At 35.4% G+C, this 27,161-nt stretch overlaps 1 protein-coding gene across 2 annotated transcripts in view; it reads left to right on the plus strand.

Moving 5' to 3' along the window:
• Positions 1-27,161, plus strand: part of LOC127983508 (solute carrier family 35 member F1-like) — an 80,851-nt gene that overhangs the window by 35,466 nt on the left and 18,224 nt on the right. Inside the window, exons 2-6 of one of the 2 annotated variants that reach the window (XM_052585710.1) lie at positions 2,907-3,082; positions 15,116-15,243; positions 21,623-21,782; positions 22,296-22,452; positions 25,275-25,327. In XM_052585710.1, coding sequence (XP_052441670.1) covers positions 2,907-3,082; positions 15,116-15,243; positions 21,623-21,782; positions 22,296-22,452; positions 25,275-25,327 — 674 coding nt within the window. Of the gene's footprint in view, positions 1-2,906; positions 3,083-4,439; positions 4,788-15,115; positions 15,244-21,622; positions 21,783-22,295; positions 22,453-25,274; positions 25,328-27,161 lie in introns of those variants that run through there. The other variant, XM_052585709.1, reaches the window with a different exon arrangement.

The raw sequence follows: 27,161 nt of genomic DNA on the forward strand, positions 1-27,161 counted from the left end.
ATATAATTGTAAAACAACATTTATGGTTTTGTTGAATGTGGATCTTACACATAATTATATGGTTTTCAAACACTTTACTCCCAAAAACAATCCATTTGATTAAATTTAACAACTTGTTACATTACTTTATATAAGGTATATATTGCACATTTTGGCTGAGAAACTACATCCCAAAATACACACACTTACATAAGAATTGAAGTGCATTACAAACATTTCTGATTTCTTGTAAATACAGCAACTTTAATTTTTAGGTAGCTTCTAATCCACTTTTCAATTACTTACTAAAGCGTAACATTCCTTTTATTATCTCTGTTGTACTAGACTAAGAGGATTTGTATGAAAATAAAAGGCAGGACAAACACACTGTGTTTTTTGTTTAGTTTTTTTGCCCCATTTTCTTTTCCACCTTGTCTTTGACGGATGTACGAATGCAGCAGCACATGTTTTTTGATAATGCGGCTCCTCTTTCATCTTCCTGCATGTTGTCTCAGGAATTAACCTGTGTGCGTGCCTCATTCGTTATCCATGTGTGTGCGGTGAGCACTGGCTGTTTTCGTATGCGCTGTGTTCACTGGGGAGCTGGATGGTGTTTTTGAAGAGAGGGCAAGTCCCCTATATTTAAGCCCAGTTGATTGACAGTTCATTCCCTCACCCGGTTCTGCACGCCTGCATTTCCTGCGTTCTCCTCAGAGCTCTGATCCTGCCAATTGGACTGTCACACACTGAGTCTCAGGCACACATAGACACACACACACACACACACACATACTGCACCAACAATTAAACATGGCCTGTCGTATTGGATTTCACTAGTCGTTCCCACTAACCACCACATGTAACTAACCATCTGGCACGGCCCAGAAAATGGCAAATCTGACAAATTGTCTTGATGAATTACAGGAAGCAGGTTTGTTTATCACCATGACAGCTGGTGTGATTTTATCATCACTTAAATCCGACGGGAAGGATGTGGCGAACAGCTCTTGAAAGGCTTGCTTGATGGGAGGTCACCAGTGTTGGAAAGTTACTTTGAAACTCGCAAAGCTAATCTGCTAAATACTTCAAGTACAGCCCATCTCTAAATCATTTCTTGAAAAAATAAAAATAAAGATTTGAATCACTTCAATCTACTAGCTACTAAAAAGCAGCTAATTACATTATTTAGAGGGACAGTATATTTTATCATATAATTTAAACATCAAAAGTTAATAACATATTCCTATATATAATCAAATGTAATATTTATTATATATTTATGACATATTTATTTACTCTTTTGTTTGATTTTAAACAAATTTTATGGTATTCAAACATTTTACTTTCAAAAATCATTTGAGAGAATTTTACTGTATATAGCAGTCTTGTCTTTTTTAGAATTTTTTTCACAATATTTATCTTTATGCTGAATTTTTGCTCAAATAAATGCTCATTTTATTATTATTATTATTATTATTATTATTATAATTATTATTATTAACCATAGTAATTGTATTTATTTTTTTATTTTAAGTTTTATTTTTAATTTTAAAATGTAGTTAAGGTAAGTGGCATTGCTACTTTTATTTATTTTCTCCCCAGCACAGACAATCATATCATAGGAAACACTCTGTAAAGAACAATCTGTTGATAAAAAAAAAAATGAATGTGATTCAAAAATAATTAAAGTGCTAATTGACTGAAAGCACTTAAACAAAGAAAAGTGTGTCTTCTCTTTACTTGATAGCTATTGCCTGATAGCTTCTCACAGAGATACATATTGTGTCCACCCTTCTCTTTGGTTACACTTTTTTGTTACAGTATTTTTATCTCAACTTCCACACAACACATTTATATGAAACAGTGGAATGTAATCACGTATATTTGCAAAATAAAAAGAAAGGACAAAACACTTATCATTTGTTGTTGACATCAGAGGTTATGTGTGTCCAATTTAATTCTTACAGCACAAATTCATTCACAAATTTAAACAAACTAGAGACTTTTTATGAACAGGATCAAGAACCATTAATCTAGAAATCCATTTTTCTCCAAGGTTGTTGAGATTTATCCTTAAGTCGCTTTTCTCTACTTTTGAAGGAATAGTCCATTCAAAAATGAATATTTGCTGAAAATGTACTAACCCTCAAGCCAATCAAGATGTAGATTAGTTTGTTTCTTCATCAGAACAGATTTTGCTTGCCAGTGGATCCTTTGCAGTGAATGGGTGCCGTCAGTCCAAACATCTGACAAAAACATCACAATAATCCTCATGACTCAAGTCCAGCATGTCTTGTGAAGTGAGAAACTAAATCTTTACAGATAATTTTAATTTTAAACTATTGTTTCTAGCTAAAATATTCTGTCCATAATATTGCTTTCTCTGGTGAAAAAATAATCTCATCTGAATCAAGAGAGAAATAGATAGATCAAGCTCGGTTCAGTCTAAAACAGTAAACAAATATGCTGGTGCATCATGATGTGAGAGGACAACAGGGGATGGACCTTTTCACTGGAGGAAGTATTATGAATTATGGATTGTTTCGGCGGTTTAAAGTTAAAACAACTTATTAAAGGATTTGTGTCTTACAAACATAGTTTTTCATTTCAAGATGTTAACTGATACACTGGAATGATGTGGATTACGTTTTCATCAGTTGTTTGGATTCTCATTCTGACGGCACCCATTCACTTCAAAGGATCCATTGGTGAGCAAGTGATAATTTCTCCAAATCTATTCCAGTGAAGAAACAAACTCATCTATATCTTGGATGGCCTGAGAGTGAGTAAATGTTCAGTGAGCTTTAGTTTTTGTCTGAACTTTTCCTTTAATGTGTCCTTCTGTCACGGTTTAGGTCACACGGTACAGTACAGTTTTTCTTTGGATCTATGAGATATGCAAATGACTGCCTGATTTCCGTTCACAGAGAACTTCTCCTGACGCTGGCCCTTGGCCAGGTCTTATCACTGCTCATCTGTGGGATTGGCCTGACCAGCAAATACCTGGCGGATGATTACCACGCCAACACTCCGGTGTTCCAGTGCTTTCTCAACTACATCCTGCTGTTCCTGGTCTACACCACCACACTCGCAGTCAGGCAAGGTAAGGGCGGCTCCTCCAGGCTTCTGTGCAGTTTAATATAACACTGTCAAATGGAAACATAACGTGAGGTTACAGTATCTGTTAGACAAGGTGATGATAAGACCATAGGAATGTACATTTTTTATGAGAGACTGGCAGAAAAAGGTTATTTGAAGTTTTTCCATTAAATTTCTCTTTTCTTTCTTGAGTGTGACCTCTTCTGGGACTCTGGCACAAACTTTCAAAACTACTAGCCTGTTTCTATTCAGAAACATGTCAGTCAGGCTCTGTAGATTTCATAAAAAAAAAAGAAAAAGGAACTCTGTGTTTGATGCTTGTATTTTTTATTTGTTTTATTTTTATATTGTTCATTTATAGACAAATTCTCTTACATTTTATTTAATAAAAGCATAAATGCATCATATTTTACCTTTGTCACATTTTTCCCCTAAAGTATATCCACTTATATTTAGTTCAAACATCAAATTTGCATTGACTGAACTAAGTAAATGTGGACAAATAAATTATTTTGTGTATTTTATACTTCTAAATGAAACATAGGAGTGCATAATTAGCCCTGTCTTAATGTTGATGTGGTAATTACTGTATACATTTAGTCTTTTTTCTTTTCACTTGACATTTAGTCTTTTTTCTTTTCACTTGATGGCAAGTCAGGTGTCGTGCTCTGGTTTTATTTCCTAATTGATTTGATGTTGAGTCTCGTGTCCGTGCAGCAAGCTTTGACACAATGTTTTCTGGCACACTTTCAGCAGGCTAAGAATAGAAACGGAAAAGCGTCGTGTTCTGAGATGAGAAATATGCCAACTCACAGTCTATTTATAACAGATCACATGTGATTCATTGACTAACACACTCTTTTTATACAGAAATCAGGTTGTTTTAATAAGCTCTTTTAGGATCATTAATGGATGAGTCATTTTTTGAAGGCTAAACAGGACCAGAAATGATTTTGGATGAAAATCTTTGCTAGGAGCTTTCATACTTTTACACTATAAATATTACACAGTGCATGATTCAGATTGGTTAATCAAGCAAAACGAAACTCTATATTTGTCATTTGAAATACAATTCTTACATGAAAAAGCAAGAGTTAATGTCTATTTTATTTATCAATGTGTGTATATATAAAAAGACATGCATATACACACTTATACATCTACATTAATTAGGTTGAGATTTGATTGCTAAGTTGTTCTGAGTGCCTCTAAGATGTTGCTAGGGTATTCTGAGTGGTTACTAGGGCGTTGTTGATAGATACTGTAGTAACATTTGGGGTTTAATGGGTGACTTTCCAATATCCTTACTTGTCATCCTGTCAAGTTTTGTCATAGTAACATTTTCGCAGCTCTTTTTTCACCCATAATGCATCATTTTAATTGGCAAGCCTTGCTGAACCGTATTTTGAAGCATGCGAATATTGCACGCGAAGGCTGCGTACAAACTCATTATTTCAAGCACGCCGTCAGCGGCTCCTGCCAAATTGGCGCAGTCTCTTTGTTCTACTCCAGTGACCAAGGAGTTGTGTCTGCAGCCTCGGTAAACATGTCCACACGATGCTACAGAAAGCGGGCAGGGAATGTGAGCTTTCAGGGTAACAAGAGCAGCTGCCTGTCAGGCGGCCCGTGTCCACGAGCTCCGTGCCAAACAATGATGCTCATCTTCTACAGTCCGACAGCGCAGAATCTGTCATCTTACAATAGCCTCGGTAAAGTGAAACTTGCTTTTCTCATTTCCTTCCCTTCCCGTCATCTCTTCTCACCTCTTCTGTGTAGCTTGTAGCAGTCTTGACCCCCGTGCTCCGTTCAAATTGGATTTAAACCACGGCGGTGCTGGAGTACTGGAGGAGGGGTATGGCGGGAAATTGGTCTCTCTCGTCAAAACTGCATCACTTTTTACCGGTGGAGACATAATGTGGTTTCCTGTACTAATGCAGCCAGGCAGTTATTAATTACTGGAGGCTAATGCTGATGGCTGACAGAAACGTTTCATGCTCTGCTGTTCGTTATTAAGCCTGATTCATATTATGGCAATTCCAGAACACTGCACTCCGCTGATCAGAATAAATGCAACTAGCCTAACTTTGAATACATTTAGAAAGATTTCAATTTCTTATGCCAGCTAAACATCTGAGGTAGTGTTACAGTAGTTTGCTATCATGGAGATATTTAGAATTTATTTATATTTTTATATTTCTGTTTTTATTTTAATTTTAGTTTTATGTTGTGTTTTTGTCATTTATTTTTGTTTTATGTCGATTTATTAATTAAATATTATTATAAATTAGTTATAAATTTTTTCACATTTTAGTTTTAGTTATTTACATGAAGTCAAACTAATACATATTTCCAATGTTTCATTGGAAAGTAGCTAACATAAAATATATATTTTTTTAACTTTTTAGTTTACTTAGTTAAGTACTAGTTATTTTAATACATCAAGATAAAATAAATAAAATGATAAATGATGCCTTGGCAGCATTTATTTTATTTAACTGAAATAAATTTATTTTTTTAATTTATTTATTTAATTATTATTTATTTTAATGTTAAATGAAGCAAAATAAAAATAATCATTATTGCCATGGTAACCAGATGAAATAAAAAATAATTTTATTTCAGTTAATTTAAATAAAAAATATAAATAACTAGCGGAAATAAATGTATTTACAATTTTTATTTTATTTCAGTTAATCTATTCAAAAATAGTTATTTTAATACATCAAGTTAAACTGAATAATGTTAACATATATATATTTAATTTTATATTACATTTTAGTTAATTTATTTGAAGTAATGAAAATATTTCTAGCTAACTTTTATCTCTAAGGAACCTTGGAAAATGAACAAGCACTATCATTTCTGATCCCAGTGGGTATTTCTTTTGTATTTTAAAAGAATAGTGTTTTCTAATGCATCTGTTTGTTTCAGATATAGTTTTCAGACACTTATTTCATTGTAGAAATGGTCTTTTGATAGTGTACTGTATCAAGTAAGCTGCATTAGTATCAAGTTTGCTGATGTTGAAAGATAAAAATAAAAGAACAGCCTCCCAAAGCATGGCAGAAGCATTAGTGCATGAGAACAACCTGTCTGTCCGGTGCGAGGACGCACACGGAGTCACAATAGCTGTTGTTCCAGCAGGACTGTGTCTGCACAGCATATGGCCCTCTCTCTTATTGTTTCAGGAATAGAAAATAAATGCATCTGCATGCCAGAATTATTTTTACCAATCTGTCAACACTGTGCCATGGCTGCCAAGTGGATGCTGGCGAAGAGAAAGGAATGCATGGCAATAACAGTTATAATGCTGAAAGCAGTTGCTGTGAGGGAAGTGGTAGAAAATCACAGAGGAAATCTTGTGTGAAAACTGCACTTGTTTTTTAAAAGCGTTGGCTTTGCTCATACCTCAAAGTTTAGTGCTGTCATATATGCCACCCTCAAACTATTTCAGTGACAAAATGTTGCATTGACTGATTGCAGGTGTAGAGCTCCATTTACTCAGTGCCTATTGGCCTTGAGCTGAGGGGGCGTGGTGCTGGAGAGCCCCGCCCCCTTACATTCATCACTGCCATCTGACATTAAAAGCTTGTACAACTTTTTGTGCAACATGCAATTGTTACTCTCCCCTACAGAGCTGTATTCAATAAGATAATTAATCATCTTGATGTGATAGCCCTGATATTGATTTTACGCCGCTGCGATTTGTTTTTACACTGCCGTGTACACACATCTAGAGAGCTGATATCAGGAACCTTTTGAAACGCTGATATCGCAATTATATTTGAGATGTTTCGGAGCTTGATTTCCTGGTGGATTTCAACAGCTAAATCAGCCAGTTTTATCTTTTCACAGCTTGTCTCATCCATTTGGTTTGAAAACTACTTGAGATCAGGTTTTAGAGGGGTTTTGCATCTCAAAATGAATCAACTTTAGCCAATTATGATGCATGATGGAAATGAATGGTAATGAGTTCACATAATTCAAACTGTTAACATACAGCATTTGCTACGTGAGGCTTTTTTGTTTCAAATGCTTCCTGGTGAAACTTACGTAGGCCCTTAAATCTATTTTCATTTAGTTTTTAAAATGTTTAAATTGTAAAATTAGTAATGAAAAAGCATGTCTATTTAAATTGTAATCTTTTACGAAATCATTTATATGTTTTTACAAACTTATACAATTCACATCACATGTTTAGGACAGTGGTGGACGAAGTACACAAATCAAGTACTTGAGTAAAAGTACAGATACGTATAATAAAATATTACAAGAACAAAGTATTTTAAAGTTTGTTGTTTTACAGAACAACAGTTATATATGACATGATAATAAGGCCTGAAGATTTTAGGGAAAATATAATTATATTTTCATAACGATTTTTTCCTTCTCAAACCTTGTCTGGGGTGTAAAAACACCACTGGCCAAACGGGGTGCATCTCTTCCCCACTTTGATAATTACTGTAGTTACCATGTTCTGAACATCACATCCTTTCTTTTCTCCCCAGATGTAATCTATATATATATATATATATATATATATATATATATATATATATATATACCACCAGCAAGTTTGTTAGCTAGACAGTTAGCATCAGCTAACAATATTTACTTATTTTCAGTACGGTTATGAATAACGTCCTTAATAACAATGGATGAAAATTTTAGAGCTCTACTGATGATTAAGTCTAGAGTGGGTCCACCTTTGTGTGTACATGCTGAATCGACAAGTAAAAAAAAGCCTCAAGTCCAAATATTCATTTATCACCAATTAACTGTTTGACAAACACTTCCTGCTTCGATGTCTGAATTTAACAAAATCTCAAACATGCTCCGATGTCCCGATCTGAATCAACCGAGTCGCGAACAGGCTCCGAAGTGGCGATCTGAATCAACCGAGTCGCGAACAGGCTCCGAAGTGCCGATCTGTATCAACCGAGTCGCGAACAGGCTCCGAAGTGCCGATCTGAATCAACCGAGTCGCGAACATGCTCCGAAGTGCCGATCTGAATCAACCGAGTCGCGAACAGGCTGCGAAGTGCCGATCTGAATCAACCGAGTCGCGAACAGGCTCCGAAGTGCCGATCTGAATCAACCGAGTCGCGAACAGGCTCCGAAGTGCCGATCTGTATCAACCGAGTCGCGAACAGGCTCCGAAGTGCCGATCTGAATCAACCGAGTCGCGAACATGCTCCGAAGTGCCGATCTGAATCAACCGAGTCGCGAACAGGCTGCGAAGTGCCGATCTGAATCAACCGAGTCGCGAACAGGCTCCGAAGTGCCGATCTGAATCAACCGAGTCGCGAACAGGCTCCGAAGTGCCGATCTGAATCAACCGAGTCGCGAACATGCTCCGAAGTGCCGATCTGAATCAACCGAGTCGCGAACATGCTCCGAAGTGCCGATCTGAATCAACCGAGTCGCGAACATGCTCCGAAGTGCCGATCTGAATCAACCGAGTCGCGAACATGCTCCGAAGTCCCGATATGAATCAACCGAGTCGCGAACAGGCTCCGAAGTGCCGTTCTGAATCAACCGAGTCGCGAACAGGCTCCGAAGTCCCGATCTGAATCAACAGAGTCGCGAACAGGCTCCGAATTACCGATCTGAAAACTTCGACCAAAGAATGTAAAAAAAAAAAATAACTCATTTTATCTAATAACTCTAATAACTCTACAAATCTATGAAAGACTCAGATCACGTGTCTAAAAATAAATCGCTATAGTAAAAGAGAAGTAATAAGAGGAGTGAAGTTTCCTACGGTTCTGCTGTGTTTGGTCCTCACGCGCGTCTGACGCTCCGCGGCGCGTCTCCGCCCCTCACACGCACGTTTACAGCGCTAAATTAATCATCTTTGCTAATTATTATACATTTACTTCATTGTCAGCTCCAGGTACTTCATTTATTATTGTTCATTGAACTGTTTGAAACAAAAAAAATGTATTTCAGTAATAATTCTAAATTATCAAAATAAAATATATAAAATAATGGTTTCTATTTTAATATCCTTTAAAATATAATCCATTTCTGTGATGTGCGCTGTATTTTCAGCATCATTCCTCCAGTCTTCAGTGTCACATGATCTTTAGAAATCATGAAAATATGATGATTTATTATTAGAACTATTTATAGTTGTGCTACCAAATATTATTTTGGAATCTGTGATCTGTGAAAGTGTTTTAAAGTTTGTGGTTTTACAGAACATCACAGTTATATATGACATGATAATAAGGCCTGAAGTTAGGAAGAACATTTTAAGGAAAATATAATTATATTTTCATAATGATTTTTTTCCTTCTCAAACCTTGTCTGTGGTGTAAAAACACCCCTGGCCAAACGGGGTGCATCTCTTCCCCTCTTTGATAATTACTAGTTACCATGTTCTGAACATCACATCCTTTCTTTTGTCCCTAGATGTAATCTATATACATATATATATATATAGGTGGTTGAATAAAAATATTTGGACATTATTTATAAAAATTACCTCAAGTTAGCACCAGCAAGCTTGTTAGCTAGACATTTAGCATCAGCTAACAATATTTACTTATTTTCAGTACTGTTATGAATAAACATGTCTGTCTAACATTGTCTAGTTAATCCAAACAATATACATATGTATAACGTTACTATTAATACACAATATAAAAACAGATGTCATGGTAGCATTTTAATAAAACTGTTAATATTACGGTAGCGGGGAATTTGGGCATGCATGAGTTATTTTATTTAATCTGTGTTAGTTTAAGGTTATTTTATTTTTTAACCTAAAACACAGAGACGCTGATTGATGTGTCTGCATGTCAGCATTTCAGTGGGCTTAAACAGATCACTCTTTACAGCGGATTTAGTTCCCAAACAACTGACAATTTTGACCTAAATATGATTTTCAGTTACAATAATTAATCCTAAATTTCGACATTAATAATTTAGCAACATCAGACGCACGCGCGCTCACAAGATCTGCCGGTTCTTACTTCTGTAGACTCGCACTTAACGGTTCTTTTGAATCAGTGAGTGGTCGAACAGCTGCAATCGGATCATTCTAATTCGTAAACGAATCGTTTGGTGCGATTCACGATCTGATTAAAGTTTATTTTGAAAAGACTCAGTTCGTTCATGATGAATCAGACACCGCTTCTGCGTGTCGGAGCACGTGATATATTATAGGGAGTAACGATATGTTTTATGAAATGGAGTGAAGTTAAAAGTACGATCTTATGCTTTGGAATGTAGTGAAGTAAAAGTAAAAGTTACTCAAAATAAAACTACTCCAGTAAAGTACAGATACTTGAAAAATGTACTTAAGTACAGTAACGAAGTAAAGCTACTCCGTTACTGTCCACCACTGGTTTAGGACCCTATAAAATGCATTTCAATTTTTTTCTCATTAAACTATTGAATGATTTTTTTTTTTTTTTGGTTAAATAAAAAAAATCATGAGACTTTATCATGTAGAGTTTAACATCGGTTTATAAAAAGATTACTTTTTATTTTTCTACAATTCAGTCATTACTATTTTTATTGGTTTAACTAAATATTTTTTATAATCAAAAGCATATCTAATAAATTGAATTCATAAAAAAATAACAATTTTAATAATTTATAACAAGTTTTCTTCTCAGAAATTCTGTTGTCTGTGTCTGTTTTAATTTCACTGAATTTATGATTTAATATACATTTATTATCAAAAAGGAAATCAAATGAAAACATAAATCATTAAAGATATCATTACCTTTTTAAAATTTAATCAAATGAAAATGTAACTATTCATTTCATTTTTTTTGTCCAAATGCTTAACAACAGTAGTTTACTGTTTTTTTTATATTCTTTAATAATTCAGTATGTGTAGAAGATGAAATATACAAAAGCAGTCTTTTTACTAGTCCATATCACAATATGATATCAAGTTTCCATCCCTACTTTTTATTTATTCGTCAGTATTTTGCTAAAATAAACGATATTCCGTGTTCTACTGTAAATTCAATTTTTATAACTGGATTCTGAGATCTCATCTGCATCAGTGCCTTCAGATGAATTTCAGTGCCTTTTTGAAATACTTTTTTAATTGTAGGTTAGGAGGAGGCCTCCGCTTTGTGTTTGCAGTCAGTTTGCAGCATATCCATCACATCGTCTTCATTATCTCCTGCAAAATCAAGTGCAGGGATTGCTGGGTAATGTGTGAGGTCAGTGCTTTGTCCTCTGCGTTGATTATTACCCCTGAAAGCTTCTTTATTGACTTTTTAGAGGCCAGCTGTATCCACTTCTTCTTACTGACACAGATTAGAAGTGTTGAGCTGGAAGGAGTGAGGGAAGAGATTTATTGTTTGCATTGCTACAGCGCCTCGACTCTATCCTGCTCCCCCCATGGACAGATAATCAATAAACTGTGTCCACACGATGATGGGGCGTGCATGTATCCTCCTCGGCCGGTGCTGAGTGTGAAGAAGCCATTCACAGCCATGTGAGTGAGAGAGTCAGTATCATATTTGATACATCAGGCTTTTATGTCTTATACTAATGGAAACTAAATGGAAAAAAATTATATTTCAACAAAATAAGACAAATTTGGCCATCTTCATCGTGTTCAAAAGTTTAAAAGCTCTTAATGCATCTTGTTTCCCTCTGGAGCATCAGTGAATGTTTGAATCTTTTTTAAATAGTTGTCAAATAGTTATAGGGCATTTGAACCAAGCATTAGTCTTTCTTTTGGAAAAGGAGAACATATGAATGAGTCTCTGGAAGGGTTGTTTAGTCTCAGGGGGGATCACGTTAGTTCTGTAATGCTTTTAGTAATCACTAAAGTAAATGTAAACGTGCTGTATAGGATTTCTGCATTATTTATTGATTTAACGGCTGCTTTCATCATAAGTGCCTCATGTTCTCCTGAGTATGGCTGTTGTGATTTGACTAATGCATTGCACGGTGATGCCTTTACCTCAGGGCTTCAGGCTTTACTTTGGGGTTTATACTACATCACCACAGATTCCTGTTTGAAAGCTACTGCTAGCAATAGCAGTAAACTTATTTTCATTTATCACACACAAAAAAATGAAAATTTTACTTTACCTCTCATGTTATTCCAAACCAAACATGATTTTTTTCTTCTGCTGAACTAAACAGTTGCAGGTAGCCATTGACTTCCATAGTATTTTTTCCTAAACAATGGACATCAATGGCTGCAGCAACTGTTTACGCAAGTTCATGCATACAGTATATCTTCTTTTGTGTTCAACCGAAGAAAGAAACTCATACAGATTTGAAAAACTTGAGGGTGAGTGAATCATGACACTAGTATTCCATCAACTGATGGAGAAGAGACTATTTGTATAGTATAGGATAGTATAGGATATATACTTGGCTGGGTCATACTATATAAAGTATATACAATATATTAATATATACTATTTATACTCTCTCAATCTCTCTCTCTCTCTGTATAGATAGATAGATAGATAGATAGATAAAGTATAAAATAAATGTTTAATGTACATAATACTATGTTTGAATGCATACATTTATACATTTCAATACACAACTGTTTCAAAGTTATTGGCTGGTAAGATTTTAAAAATGTTTTTTTAAAAAGAAGTCTCTTACAGTATGTTCTGCAAGTCTGGATTTATTTGATCAGAAATACAGAAAAAATAGTAATATTGCAAAATATTCTTACAGTTTAAAGAACTGTAATTCTGTAAATAATTTCTATTTGAATATATATTACAATGTAATTTTTTCCTGTAATGCAAAGCTGAATTTTCAGCATCATTACTCCAGGCTTTAATGTCACAAACAGTTGGTTTGCTTAATGTTTTTTTTTTTTTTTTGGAAACCCTAAACTATGTAATACCTATGTTTCAGGATCCTTTGATGAATAGAAAGTTCAAAAGAACAGCACTTTTATGAAATAGATTTTATTTGTAACATTAAGACTGTAACTTTTGATCCATTTAATGCATTTTAATTTTACAAAGTAAATTTTATGTTTATAATACAAAGTATTATAAAGTAATTTTTCACACCAATTTTTTCTGAAATATGCGACCACTCAGCAGTCAGTCTCATTCTGACATATGCGCTCCTCAGTGGCAGTGAGGAAGAGTGGTCCGTCAAGAGATCCATCTTTAGAAACTCTTGTAACACAGTGGGATTTGTCAGTGCTCTCCGGGAATGGGATTATTATATGGTCTCTCAGAATGACCTGTCTTTAAGAGTAATTTCCCCTTCCTTGTTCGACCAGCACGCTCTCCGCAGTCGGTCCCTTTAACAAGCGCTATGATGACATCTCTGTCACAGCTGCTGCCTGTGGTCACCGCGTTAAAGTCGATATAATGGCACACACCATTAACATTCTCCCAAATGGGAGGCGGGAATAGATATGAATCAAAAGCAAAATGATATGCCTCAAGGAGAACGGTTCAGTGTCATATATCCCTATAAAGCTGAAAGGGACAGAGAGCAAGTACTCAGCAAAGAAAATTCTGACATCATTTTAGTCCACAGGTCATTTGAAACTATTATGATTTATTTTTTCTGTGTGAGTCTTGTTCATGTGTAAAAAGCAGCATGAACACTTGTTCAAATAGGAAATGTATTTTATTTTATTTTAAAATGTCACACAAGAAGTATGCTTGCATGATATTCTCCTGTACCTAAATAAAAATATTATTGATATACTAAATCATACAAATATTTTATAATAATTGTATTGTATCGACACGACTTCTGCACATATATACTCTCTCTTCTGAGAGATTTTAGATCTTACCTGCTGCTTCTATCATATTTCTTCCCATTTCTTTTATCCTTTGTTTTTTTCAGATGAAGTCGATTTAAATTACTTTTCTCCTGACTGTCAAATCTGAATCCAGTGAAAGGAATCCGCAAATGTTATTACGGTCTCCGGTTACTGTAATCTGTATTAAAATTTTTGATTACCTTTGGGGAGACATGCTTTCTCTTTACATGTTTGTGAAAGGATTTGGCATCTGCAGGATTTGATTGTCATTGGCATTGAATTAGATGTGCCCTTGCCTGTAACATCTCATTTCACCCTTTCTTCTTGCCTGTAACATCTCATTTCACCCTTTCTTTTAGAAACTGAATAGGAAAGAATGAATAAAGATCATCAGCTGGTATTAAAACCTATTAACATGCATTACAAATCAATGCATTATAAAGCTTTAAAATCTCAGAAAATTTCACTTTAAATTGATTTTTTTATTATTATTATTTTATACCCCAGGTCTATTTTATTTTATTTTATTTTATTTTATTTTATTTTATTTTATTTTATTTTATTTTATTTTATTTTATACCCCAAGTCTATTTTATTTTATTTTATTTTATACCCCAAGTCTATTTTATTTTATTTTATTTTATACCCCAAGTCTATTTTATTTTTAGTTATTTTTTTTATTTATTTATTTTTTATTTCATCATCATTACTCATGTCTTCAGTGTCACATGGTCCTTCAGAAATATTCTTCTATATATGCTGTCCTTCTAATATGCTGATTTGCTGCTCAAGGAACTTTTCTTATTGTTGAAAACAGCTGCGCTGCTTAGTGCTTTTGTGCAAAGTATATAAAAAAAGAGTATTATGTCATATAAAAATATATTTTAAAATTATAAATGTCTTTTCTGTCACTTTTGATCAGTTGAATACGTCCTTGCTGAATAACCGAATCTTCTCCCAAAAGCAGTAGTGCATACAAAAATGTTTTTTTTTTTGGAGTAGTTTTTGATTTATTTTATAGTGCCATCTACTCTAATCTAACCCTTAAATCTGACGTCAAGGGTTTATAGGAATTACCAGCAAAATAAGGTTGATCCAGGATTATGTTCTGCTCGTTTAAACCACATTTAACAAATAGCTGGCTTCACCCTGCTTGACTTCAAAACACTTCAACCGATTGATTTTTCCCCAAACAGTTTGTACATACATGTTTGTATTGATCATGTAAAATGGATTATACCACAGGAGCCTGTCTTAATAACTGAATTCTCTGCGTACCTTCATGTTTTCCCACAGGAGAAGAGAATCTACTGGCGATACTGAAAAGAAGATGGTGGAAGTACATGATTCTGGGATTGATTGATATAGAGGCCAATTACCTGGTCATCAAAGCCTACCAGTACACCACACTGACCAGCGTCCAGGTATATGATTATGTTTACAAGTCTGTGTTTGTGCCTTGTGAAGGAAAGAAAAGACAGATTATCAAACAGCCAATATCCTAAGAAGCAAAAGCGCAGTGGGCTTGAGGCTTTTATTGGGTTTGTCTGATTGGCGGTTAAATCTCGGCTGTTTGCTTCACATTGCGCTTGTTATTTAATCTTCATTAGAGCGCTGTTAGTGCTGAAAGAGCCTTATTCACGTCACTGCTAATGGTGTTTGATTAGTGGCCAGAGGAGGTCTCAATGATTATTAGAGATTCCAGCAGAGAAAAGCATAGATTTTTCACTTCTCACTCTTCTATTGCCATCACCGACGGTCATTACGAGCACCCTTGTTGATGCAAAGACTGTCATCAAGTATTTGTCAGAAGAACGTGCTCGCATCCAGCCATATATTAGCCTAGCCTTCCCTACCATTAGACATTAAAAGGGACATTCAGACTGTTTTTAGATCTGCAAGCGTAACTGAGGATCAGCTCTAATCAATAAGGATTTTATAATGTGCACAAAAGAGTACACATCTTAAAACAAGACTGTGTGGTGTTGGTATTGATTTTTTTTTGTTATAAGATCCCATAGCATTATGATAGCACAGGACTACAGGTGAATACAGATGCTGTTTGATTTGTAAGCCCCCAAAAACACACAAACAAACAGTAAAAAGGCATCATGCACACTCAGATTTTTGTGGGTATTGATTGCAATTTGTAATAAATGTGCAAAGCCCTTTTTGCAGTATCTTTGATAAGTAACTTCCATGATGATCGTTTGAAAAAAAAAAAAAAAGTTTGTCTTATGCAGATCATTTGCTTTAAATTTAAAATGTTGTTATTATTATCTGTCACCCTATTACATCAAACATTTATGAAAAATTATATTAAGTTGCTTTCATGTATCGCAACACTTTCAAAGTGAAATGTCCAGTAAGTGGAGCAAAAAGTAATTTCAGTTTTATCCAAAACAGATGAATATGAATCCGGCAATGTTTTATCATGCTGGTTGTTGTGCATATTGTCCAAAGTGGTGCTTAAAGGTTAATGCCCTATTTGTGTTTTAAAATTACCTTACCATAGTGTAACAGAAGCAAATGTGAGATAAAAATTAATTTGCTAAAGCAACCATGACATTTTAGATGGTTTCTAAAAGTCTTTGAGATCATTTTATCTGACTCTGAGACCTCTGTTTTGCAAGGGCAATAATGTACCAGGTGAGTTATCGAGCAAGTTTACTATGCCAGAAAAGATATACATATAAAGCAAATTATACAACTTATGTACTTAACTGTTCTGAGGTGCAAATATGCATCTGTTTGTAGGTTAATGTTTGTTTTTAAAATGAGCCTATATGCTTTTGCACGTAATGTTTTCAGTCAACAAACCGGCATCTTATTCACAAACCACCCACAATAAAAAAAAATTCTGGTAATTTTTCCATAATTTGCAAACAAAAAGCAGTCAATGCATGTAAATAAAATGTGATTATCATCATATATTTATGTACCCTTCTATAATATACAGAGGCTAATTCACTAAACTATTGCTAAGCTTTTGCATGTGGTCTTCCAGGTCTTTAAACTACCCACAATCAACTTTAATTAGACCCAAGTATTTTTTAAATGCTAGTTTGCAACATTTCTTTAATGAATTGGGGGAAAACAAAAGCAGACAGTGCATGCAAATAAACAGCGTAAACATTGTGAATTTAAAATATGACTTTTTTCTGTGGAGTATTATTATGGAAATATCAAAGCTTACTGGCTGTCAAATTAAGTTGCATCTTAGCTTAGGCTACATCCACACAAAGCCAGAGCTTTACCTATCCAATCTTTTTTCCCCCTCGTATCAAGAAATATCTGCATCCACGCGAAACCACAAAACTGACTCAAAACGATGGAGTATACACTAGACCAGTATGTGTTGCTGTAATTCTGCCATAGAGATACACAAAAAATGGAGAAGAAGCCTTGGACTATGCGCATAAACCTTGCGCGCGGTATACAAACAAACAAATCTTCTTGCAGGCAAATTTAGTAATGATCATGTCTTACACATATATATTGTACTACCAAGTTGTTTAGGTCATTATTTATCTCACTTAGGGCATCCAGTGAGCCAGAACTGCCTCAAAATAATAGGTGCGTGACGTCCCTGCCTACATACACTGATTTGTTTTCAATAGTCTTATTTTTTTTGAACGCACCCACTGCGACCAATCAGCGGGTACTGCCAGTTCAGCACTTCTCTGGAGCCTGCACAGCACAACCTGTGCGCCTGACTTTAAAGCGTTATCTTTCTCTGTGTTCTCTACCCAACACAAAAGAGAATTAGACTCTCACTGTCAAAAAGTTCATACCGCTGGAGACTGCTGTGTTTCTGATCAGACTGTGGAACCAGACGCTACTGCAGGTCAATCAAAAACAGAAACCCTGAAGCACGCCACCAGACTTCCTAATGATTTCCACTGCATTTCTGTGCAGCTGACTTTAAGATAAATACTGTAGATGGGCAACACTCAGGTGGAGTTAGATGTGAAAGCTATGGAAGCTTGTTTCTGCCACCGGATGAAAAATACAAAAGATGATTGCCTTTTATCTCACAATTTTGCCTTTTCTCACCATTCTGAGTTTGTCTCACAATTCTGCCTTTTTCCCACAATGAATAACTGACGTTTCTGTTTTCTCAGAATTTTGAGTTTATATCTTGCAATTCAGTTTTATTATTTCGGTCACAAAAAAAAAAAAAGTTATTGGGACTTTTTATCTCACAACTCACTATTTTCTCTATGAATTCTACATTTATAATATAACGTTTTTAGGTTTCTCGAGTTTATATCTCACAATTCTGACTTTTCTTCACAATTTGCAAGATTTAGACTGAGATACAGTAAATTCACAATTAACTTTTATTCTTATTCTTCTTATTCTTTTTTAATCCTGTGGAGGAAACAAGCTTCTATAGCACCAGGAGAAAGTGTCTCAATACAGAATTTATACAGGTCAGAGAGTTTGATTAAATGTTATATTTTTTTCGTTATTTTTGTATAATTATTATTATTATTTTGTTTTTTTTGAAGGAACCAAACGAAATTAATGTTAAATTGGCACAGATCAGATTTTTATATAATATTTTTCAGTAATATTTTTGTTATTATATTAGTCAGTTTACAAATGTGAAATATATTTCATTAAATTTGGTCATGTCTAAGATTGTTGGTTAGAAGTAAACTTTTCCATTCATGCAAAGTCTCCTGGGTTCAATGTTTTATTAAAATAAACCAAAATTGCAGCTGTAGATCACTGAATGAAAATGAGCAACATTTGTTTGGAACGGAGCACCATGTGCAGATGAGCAATAGATAAGTGAGGAACTCTGGCAGATTTATAACAGGATCTGCACTGATGACAAACAGCAAAACATTTAGATTTAGATTCCGGCATTGACACTCATTATAACACACTCTAATGAACTAAAACCCTCCTGCTTGAAAATATTTCAGTGTTAGATGCATTTATCAATTTAACAGACTCTTTTATCCAAAGCGATTTACCAGTGAGGAACTCTACAACATAAGATATCCATCACAAGGAGACAGGTAACATTAAGTGCTCAAAACAAAGTTTAAAAGTTGGCCAGAAAAGTAGAAGCTACTGCTGAGATAACTTTACAAAAAAAAAAATGACCACAGTAGCATATAGTTTCCTCCAAACTTCCTATTTGTGCAATTTAAGCTTACATTTCCTGTTGCTCTTGTTTATTTAAGGGATAATGTATCCAGCCGGTGGTTCTCGCAGAATAAACCCCTTGATCACCCTGCCTGGGTTTATTCTGCGAGAACAACCGGCTGGATGTACATTATACCCCTTATTACACGGCTACTTGCCAAATATAGATGCAAAATATTGATTTGAGTTGAAAAATTGAACGCAAAGCTTCTGTGAAGAAGGCAGTTGTGAGTAAGCGGCAAGTTCAAACTAGAGGGACATTTAAGTGAAACGGTGCAGTCAATCCACGTAATACACAACATTTCACCACAAAATAATAAAGGAAATAAAATAATTACGACGAAAATGTTTTAAAACCTTACCTTAGTTTGTTAGTTCTCTTATAATCCATTACAGCATACAAAACAATCGTAGCCAAATGGCAGTATATGCATTTGTATGAAATGAGAGCGAGTCCGCGATACCAGGATGACATAATTAAACAATTGTACTCTATTTTGAATCGAGTTTTAATATTTTATTAGCTAAACAAACACAAAGCTTCCACCAATAAAAATAGTTCAAGCTCACATTACAGTTCCATATCACTTCGCATAGTTAATTGTGATAATAGTAACGCAGTTTGCACAAATAGTTGTTGTCAGTGCTGCCCTTATGATTTTATCAAAAAATGGACGAATCCCTCGAAACATATAATCCGACTGATGTCTTGAGGTGTGGTAACCATACTCCGCTTCACGTCGTGACTGAATCACCACCTCAGGTGTACTAATTAAATGGCCCGTCGTCAATTATCCCTTACTTCATTTTCCAGTTTTAATAAAGTTATATTAAATATATTTATTTTATTCTACAGTTGACCCTTATGCAAATAAGCAGAAAACAAACAATAAAGATGCGGTGTGTGCACTCATTGCTAGTTCAAAAGCATTACTAATTCGACAACACATTAATATTTCAAAATGTTTTACTTTAATTTTGTTTCTGAATCAGTGTTCGATTTAATGAACGATTCAGTCATTCACTCATTAAGTCACTTGTCGCCAACTATTGGCGTATCGTTGTAACAGAAAGTGTTCTATCGATCTATCTATAAAAGATATATCAAAAAAGATAAATAATCGTTTAAATAAATAATAATTTTCAGTATTAACTTGTAGTTATTATGGTCTGCGGTTATCAAGGTAATTTTTCAATAGCCTAGTAGTAGGACATTAGTAAATTTTTGAGTAAAAGTATATTAAATTATGTTCATGTTTTGCTCTTCTCTGTGTAAAGAGATGCTTCCTACCTCCCAAACTTTTGCGTGCCTTTCCTCTATGGTTCACAACGAGTGTATTTTAACATTTTTATATATACAGTAATGAGGTTACACAACGGCTCATCAATATTAATAGGCAGTCATGCTGCTCTTTAAAACATTTGCCCATTAAGGGTAGATGATTACTTGTTATAGAGGTTCATGGTGTTGGCTAAGGTCCAGAATGCAAATATCTTGACTAATTCGGCTTATATTTTCTCTTCTTTCTCTCCTTTTCTCTTCTTCGTTTTATCGACTGAGCCAAAAATTGTGGAGTTTAAAGAAATGTCTCTTGGACATTTGGTGCATAAATGGAGGCGCTGTATAAATTTTATGACCTCATTATATCACTTGTGTGTCCTTCAGTCATTGAGGCCTTATGAAAAATTTATTTTCTCTAAACTTTTCGGTACCTCACTAGAGGAATATGAACAGGTTAGAGCTATAAATTGGACTCTGGAATGGTATCAGTTAAATAAGCCCAGTGAGCACTGCTAAATCACAGCAGAGAGCTACTTAAACACACTTCCATCTCGGGATGTTCATTAACTTAATGACAGTGAGTTTAGCATCTATCTATCTATCTATCTATCTATCTATCTATCTATCTATCTATCTATCTATCTATCTATCTATCTGTCTGTCTGTCTGTCTGTCTGTCTGTCTGTCTGTCTGTCTGTCTGTCTGTCTGTCTGTCTGTCTATCATCTGTCTATCTGTCTATCTATCTGTCTGTCTATCCGTCTATCTATCTGTCTGTCGGTCTGTCAGTCTGTCTATCCGTCTATCTATCTGTCTGTCTGTCTGTCTCTCTCTATATGTGTCTGTCTGTCTCTCTCTCTCTATCTGTCTGTCTGTCTGTCTGTCTCTCTCTCTATCTATCTGTCTGTCTGTCTGTCTATCATCTGTCTAGCTGTCTGTCTGTCTCTCTCTCTATCTGTCTGTCTGTCTCTCTGTCTGTCTGTCTGTCTATCTGTCTGTCTCTCTCTCTATCTATCTGTCTGTCTGTCTGTCTATCATCTGTCTAGCTGTCTGTCTGTCTGTCTATCATCTGTCTAGCTGTCTGTCTGTCTCTCTCTATCTGTCTGTCTGTCTCTCTGTCTGTCTGTCTTTCTCTCTATCTGTCTGTCTGTCTGTCTGTCTATCATCTGTCTAGCTGTCTGTCTGTCTGTCGCATATTGTTCCATCTATTTGTCTTTCTATCATCTTTTGTTCTGTCTATTTGTCTGTCATTATTGTCCTTTTTGAGTTATTTTGAATGAGTTATTTTATATGAATATGAAATATGTCAAAACAGGATTTAGATTTTTATTGAATACAGATTTTCAATGTATTCTACAGCTGCTGGACTGCTTCGTGATCCCTGTGGTGTTGCTGCTGTCCTGGTTCTTCCTGTTAGTCAGGTATAAAGTGCTGCACTTTGTGGGTGTGGGCGTGTGTCTCCTGGGCATGGGCTGCATGGTGGGCGCTGACGTCATGGTGGGCCGACAGCAAGGCCTTGGTAAGTCCTCACCCCTCCACGATGCTGCGGTACATCCTGAATATTAACCCGCACAATAACCCTCTCGCGTTTCCCTTGGGTGGCATTTTGTTTCACGTGCAGCCACAGTCCAGACGTTACATCAGTGTAAAGCACTGCCCAATCCTCCCGAGAAGCTTAGATCATGCGGATTGATTCAGTTTCAGAGTCTGTTATTAAATATGAATGAACAGTAGGGGCTTGTTCATACGATTTCACACACAGCTTTCCCCACGGGGCAGTCTAATGAAAATCACACTAATTCGCAGCGATTCTGCTGTTGTTAGTGTTGTCTCTGAATAATTTACCTACTGCTGAGTTAATGTTACATTTACATTTATGCATTTGGCAGATGCTTCTTCCAGAGTGACTTGCAGCACATTCGAGTATACATTTTATTAGTATGCTTGTTCCCTGAGAACTGAGATTTCTGTAAAGTATGTATTCCGATTAATATGTAATACCTAATAAATGTCTCATATCTATTTTTTACAGGGGACCATAAGCTTTTAGGGGATTTATTGGTTCTTGCGGGAGCGACACTGTACGGCATCTCCAATGTATGTGAGGAGTTCATCGTGAAGAACCTGAGCCGGGTCGAATTCCTGGGAATGATGGGTCTCTTTGGCTCCTTCTTCAGTGGTATCCAACTGTGAGTCTCTTACTGTTCACTTTTAAAGATCAAATTATTGTAATTGTAGATTTGTGGCCTTTCCTCCAGGCCTTTTAGCTTTGAGGCCATCAAAATGCTTTTAAACTTATGAAAAATATGTTTTTTGTTCAATAAAATGCTCTTTAAGATGACAGTCTTTTCAATGACTGTAATTTAGGGATGCAGAGTATATATACTATACCATTGAAAAGATTGAGGTCAGTAATATTTTTCTTTTCAAATGAATACTTTTATTCAGTAAGAATGCATTCAATTTATCAAAAGTGACTGTAAAGAGATGTTACAAAAGATTTATATTTCAAATAAATGTTGTTTTAAATCTTTTTAGTTTTGCGATCACAAAAATAAAATACTGATATAATGTTGGTACCATGCAGTTTTACACTTTATCGTTTATTTATTTATCTATACAGTTATACAATTTATCTCTATTAGTTAAGATTTTATATATATCAGCATTTTCATGTTCATTTTCCTTATTTTTAAATTTTTACACCTGTCCACTGCTGTCATCTAATACTCACTTCAAGTTTATATTCAATAACACTTTGAAATATAACCTCAAAATGAATATCCATTTTTCATACTGTGCATTATAATTCAGTGATTCTTATATTAACGTTTAAATGAATGATTTTGGTTTACATTTTTTAAATGTAATAGTATTCAGTTGCATTTTTCATTTATTTAGTCAAAATATGGGATTTTAAAATCTTCCATTTGTTGATTATCAAGCTATGTAATTATATACTGTATCATCATTGATACTAACCAGAATATCTCTGCATCCCTACTGGCAATTAAAAAAAGAAAGAAAGAAAAAACCTTGCTTTTGCGAGCCTATGATGTAAACTAAAAGCTATAGGGCCCTATTTTAACGATCTAAATGCAAAGTGTAATGCACACGGCGCAGGTGCACTCAGGGCGTGTCCAAACTGAATTTTGCTATTTTAACGACGGAAAAACGGTCCGTGCGCCTGGGCGCAGTTTTGGAATGGGTTGTCCCTATTCTCTTAATGAGTAATAGGCATAAAGTTTAATAAACCAACCAGAGTGTAATTTCCCATTTCCTTTAAGAGCGCGCCATGGTGGAATTTGTTAGCGGAAAAGCTGAATGCTTCAAGCGGAGAAACCGATCAGATCATCTAAGAGACAAGCAGGAATCCACCAAAGCTCTGCGCGATGAGTCAGTTAATATATATATATTTGTGTATTGGCACGATTGTTCAATTAATTAGCCAATTTCATTCATCATTTTAACTAGTATTAGTCTGAATTGCAAATAGGTAGCCTAATTCTAATACACGCAATGACTATCCATCATTACATTTTTACATTTATGTAGCCTACACAATAATATTCTTTTACACTGTAATCCTTTTGTTTTTAATATTTGGCATGTTTGTGTGATGCGGATCCTTGTGTGTAATAAGCAAAGTCAACGCACACTGTGGACCCGCCCAGAGGCGCATTTTCTACCAACACGTTCTTTAAATAACAAAGAAAAAACATTGCGCCAGACTTTAGATTTTAGACCAAGTTTGAGTTGGTCTATGGCGCAGTCTATTTTCATCTCCTTAAAATAGCACAAATGGGCGCAAATGCATTTGCTAATTAAGCGGCGTGGTGCTGGACGGGAAAATGCGAACGGCGCCGGACCGAAACTAGCAAACACACTTGCCTTGCGTCGCATTGCTCCGGGTGTATGATAGGGCCCATAGTCTATCACCGTTGTACCCTTGGTTAAGATCCTTTACACCCAGTTACTCCAGGGTTTCCTGTTAACTGTTTCACCATAGCTCTAGTAGCAGGAGATCATCTTCTCGTAGTCTTCAAAGAAACTATTTTTTTCTAGTTGGATTGCCATCCACCTGCCGTCATCCTCAGATCGTCCTAACTGTTACACAGCCTGCATGTTTCATTATCATTTCCACCAGAGCCGTTTGGATCTCCAGCTCCACATATCCCAGTTACTTCCAACCACCAGCCAGCTGGAAGGTTCTCGTCTGCCGTCTTTTTTATCCTTCCACAAACAAGACCCATTTGGACAGCCTCCGTCCCGCAGCAAACATACAGCTGCTCCAGCTGGAGTCACATTCTCATCTAACACCTTTATTCCCCTGCTGCCGGAGCTTCAATGCGCTTTAACATCTATATTTGTGGCATATTTACATAAACCCCTATGACACTGTTTATCCATGCCAGCTGGGTGTAATTTTGCTGAAAGGCATTCATATCTGACAGCAGACTGGAACTGTGGACGACAGTCAAACACTGCTTTCAGTTAAAGTCTGATTGCTTCATAAAGGGCTCTGGAGGAAGCAGTGTGACAACCTCACTGGATCTAGAATATTCTCTCTCTTTCTCTGCCTGCATCAAATAGATTCATCTGCAGGCTTCAGGGATTCAGGAACGGTCTCCCGCTGATGCACCTCTAGATGCTGTCGGCCGATGAGACTTGTAGCCTTGGCAACAGATCATCTGTGACAGCTCTACAGAGGTGTCACAAGGGGCCAGAGGATTGTTTCCCGTGTGGCTTTATTTGTGCATAGGGGGGTGGATGGGATGACGTGTCACGAGAATCCCTCGGACTGTTCAGGAGGGCTTCAGGGGAGATTGACCGCTCTTTGCTGAAGCTGGCTGGATTTGTCAAACTGGCCGTAGTTGCAGAAATCGCACTCCTGTCAAAATGAAGCATGCTGTCGAGACTTCGGTGCTGTCGCTATTTATCTTTTATTGACGTTCTGGTTTTTCCCTAGCTCAGCTGTGGCTGATGGGAGTGCTGTGTTTCTGTTTTTCAGGGCCATTATGGAGCACAAGGAGCTTCTGAAGGTGCAGTGGGACTGGCAGATCGGTAAGCTGGTGATTTTGACAGTTTTCACACTTTCATCCCAACCTGAGTTGAATTCAATAATCCTCCCTCTCCAACTGGTCTCTTTTCACAATGTACCGCTGAACCTTAAAGTGGTTTCACTGCAAATAATTTCATTATTAGCAAGTCTTTTTGTCCATTTAAAAAAATAAGTTCACTAAATTATACATTTGTTTTTAGAGAATGCATATTTTACATGAAGTCATGAACAATTGTTGTCGTATTGCTTGGTTAGATAGTTTTCACTTATTAAAAATAAAAAGTTAAAAACAAATGGAGAATCAGCCAGTGCAACAAGACAAAATACACTTATTTTTACAATACAATATACAAAATTAAGTCTAAGAAAAGGGTAAACTGATCTCGTTTCATAGACTACAATTAGTAATAAAAAAAATTATTAGCATTTTATGCTCACCAATGTGGCAATTATTTAGTAAAAAATGCAGAAGAAACAGCAATATTGCAATTTCTTTTACAATTTTTCCGAAATTTTTGTCCAATTAGTCGCATTACATTAAGAATTCAACTGACAGCCATTATAAAAACTTTATAAAAAAAAAAAAGAGATATATAAGTATATATAGTAGTGACAAAAGTAACATAAAATAATATAAATAATATAAATATATATAATATATTATATAATATAAAAAATAAACTAAATATATTTGGCTACATAAAATAAACTTAAATAACACGTAAGTTTATTTAAGTGTTATGCTAAAGTACATTTAAGAAACCATTTTTATTGATTCGTTTTATAAGTACATTTCTTAGTCACTTTGCAAAAAATATTTCTAAATGGGTATTTATTTATTTTACTGTTACTTTTACTAAATACTGTAAAAGTATTTATAAATCTTAAAAACCACATTAATCTTCAAGATAAGCAACACTGCAAATAAACAATATTTTGTTGTTGTTGATTGTATCATGATAATTAAATGTATTTTCTTATTGCACCAAATCAGCATACTAGAATGATTACTGAAAGACGTGATCTTTCAGTAATCATTATAATATGCTAATTTGGTGCAATAAGAAACTGAAGACTGGAGTAATGATGCTGATAATTCAGCTTTGCCGTCACAGGAATAAGTTATACCAGAACAGTCTATGCTATTTAATCGATTGAGTCAGTTTTTTCTGCCCATATTTCTAACAAGAATTCAATTTCCTTTGTCAACCAGTAAGCATTTTCCATTTATCTTGGGAATGTTTTGTGACAGATATAACAAAATATGCACCATCGATAGTGGTTCATTTCCTCAAATTAGTCTGGATAGCTTTCATTGCAAATATAAATCACAAAGCGCATAAAGCACACTCCAGACCCCCACTTTCAAGAGATCTTGTGTGCAGCTGAGTTCAGAAAACAGCTTTCATAGCACCACACTCAAACTTATAGGGGTCTGGTGTTGAACCCCCCTTAGAAACAACACCAGACAGCTGTGAATGGATGGGGCTGATTAAATATTGCTGTGCACGTGCTGCTGAGCTCGGGGAGAGGTGCTGGAGCGCCAAATAAACCAGAAGATGTGACTTTCAATTTGACTTCCTCGCTGACAATAACAAGCATATGTAAACTGTTGACAAAAGACAATTAACAAAATTAATTGCTTATGCAGTCTGTGACATCTCTACCCCGTGTATAAATACACACGCCTGCTCACGTCTTCTGAGAAAATGTATGCGCAAACAACAAATGCAGTTTTATTAAAGCAATGAGCCACTCAAGGCAGTGTGTTACAGTAATTTTATCACAGTTACTGTTAAATGCATCTGATTTGAAATAATTATAAATATAATTTGG

This window comes from Carassius gibelio, chromosome B20, assembly GCF_023724105.1.
Source record: "Carassius gibelio isolate Cgi1373 ecotype wild population from Czech Republic chromosome B20, carGib1.2-hapl.c, whole genome shotgun sequence".
Lineage (NCBI taxonomy): Eukaryota > Metazoa > Chordata > Actinopteri > Cypriniformes > Cyprinidae > Carassius > Carassius gibelio.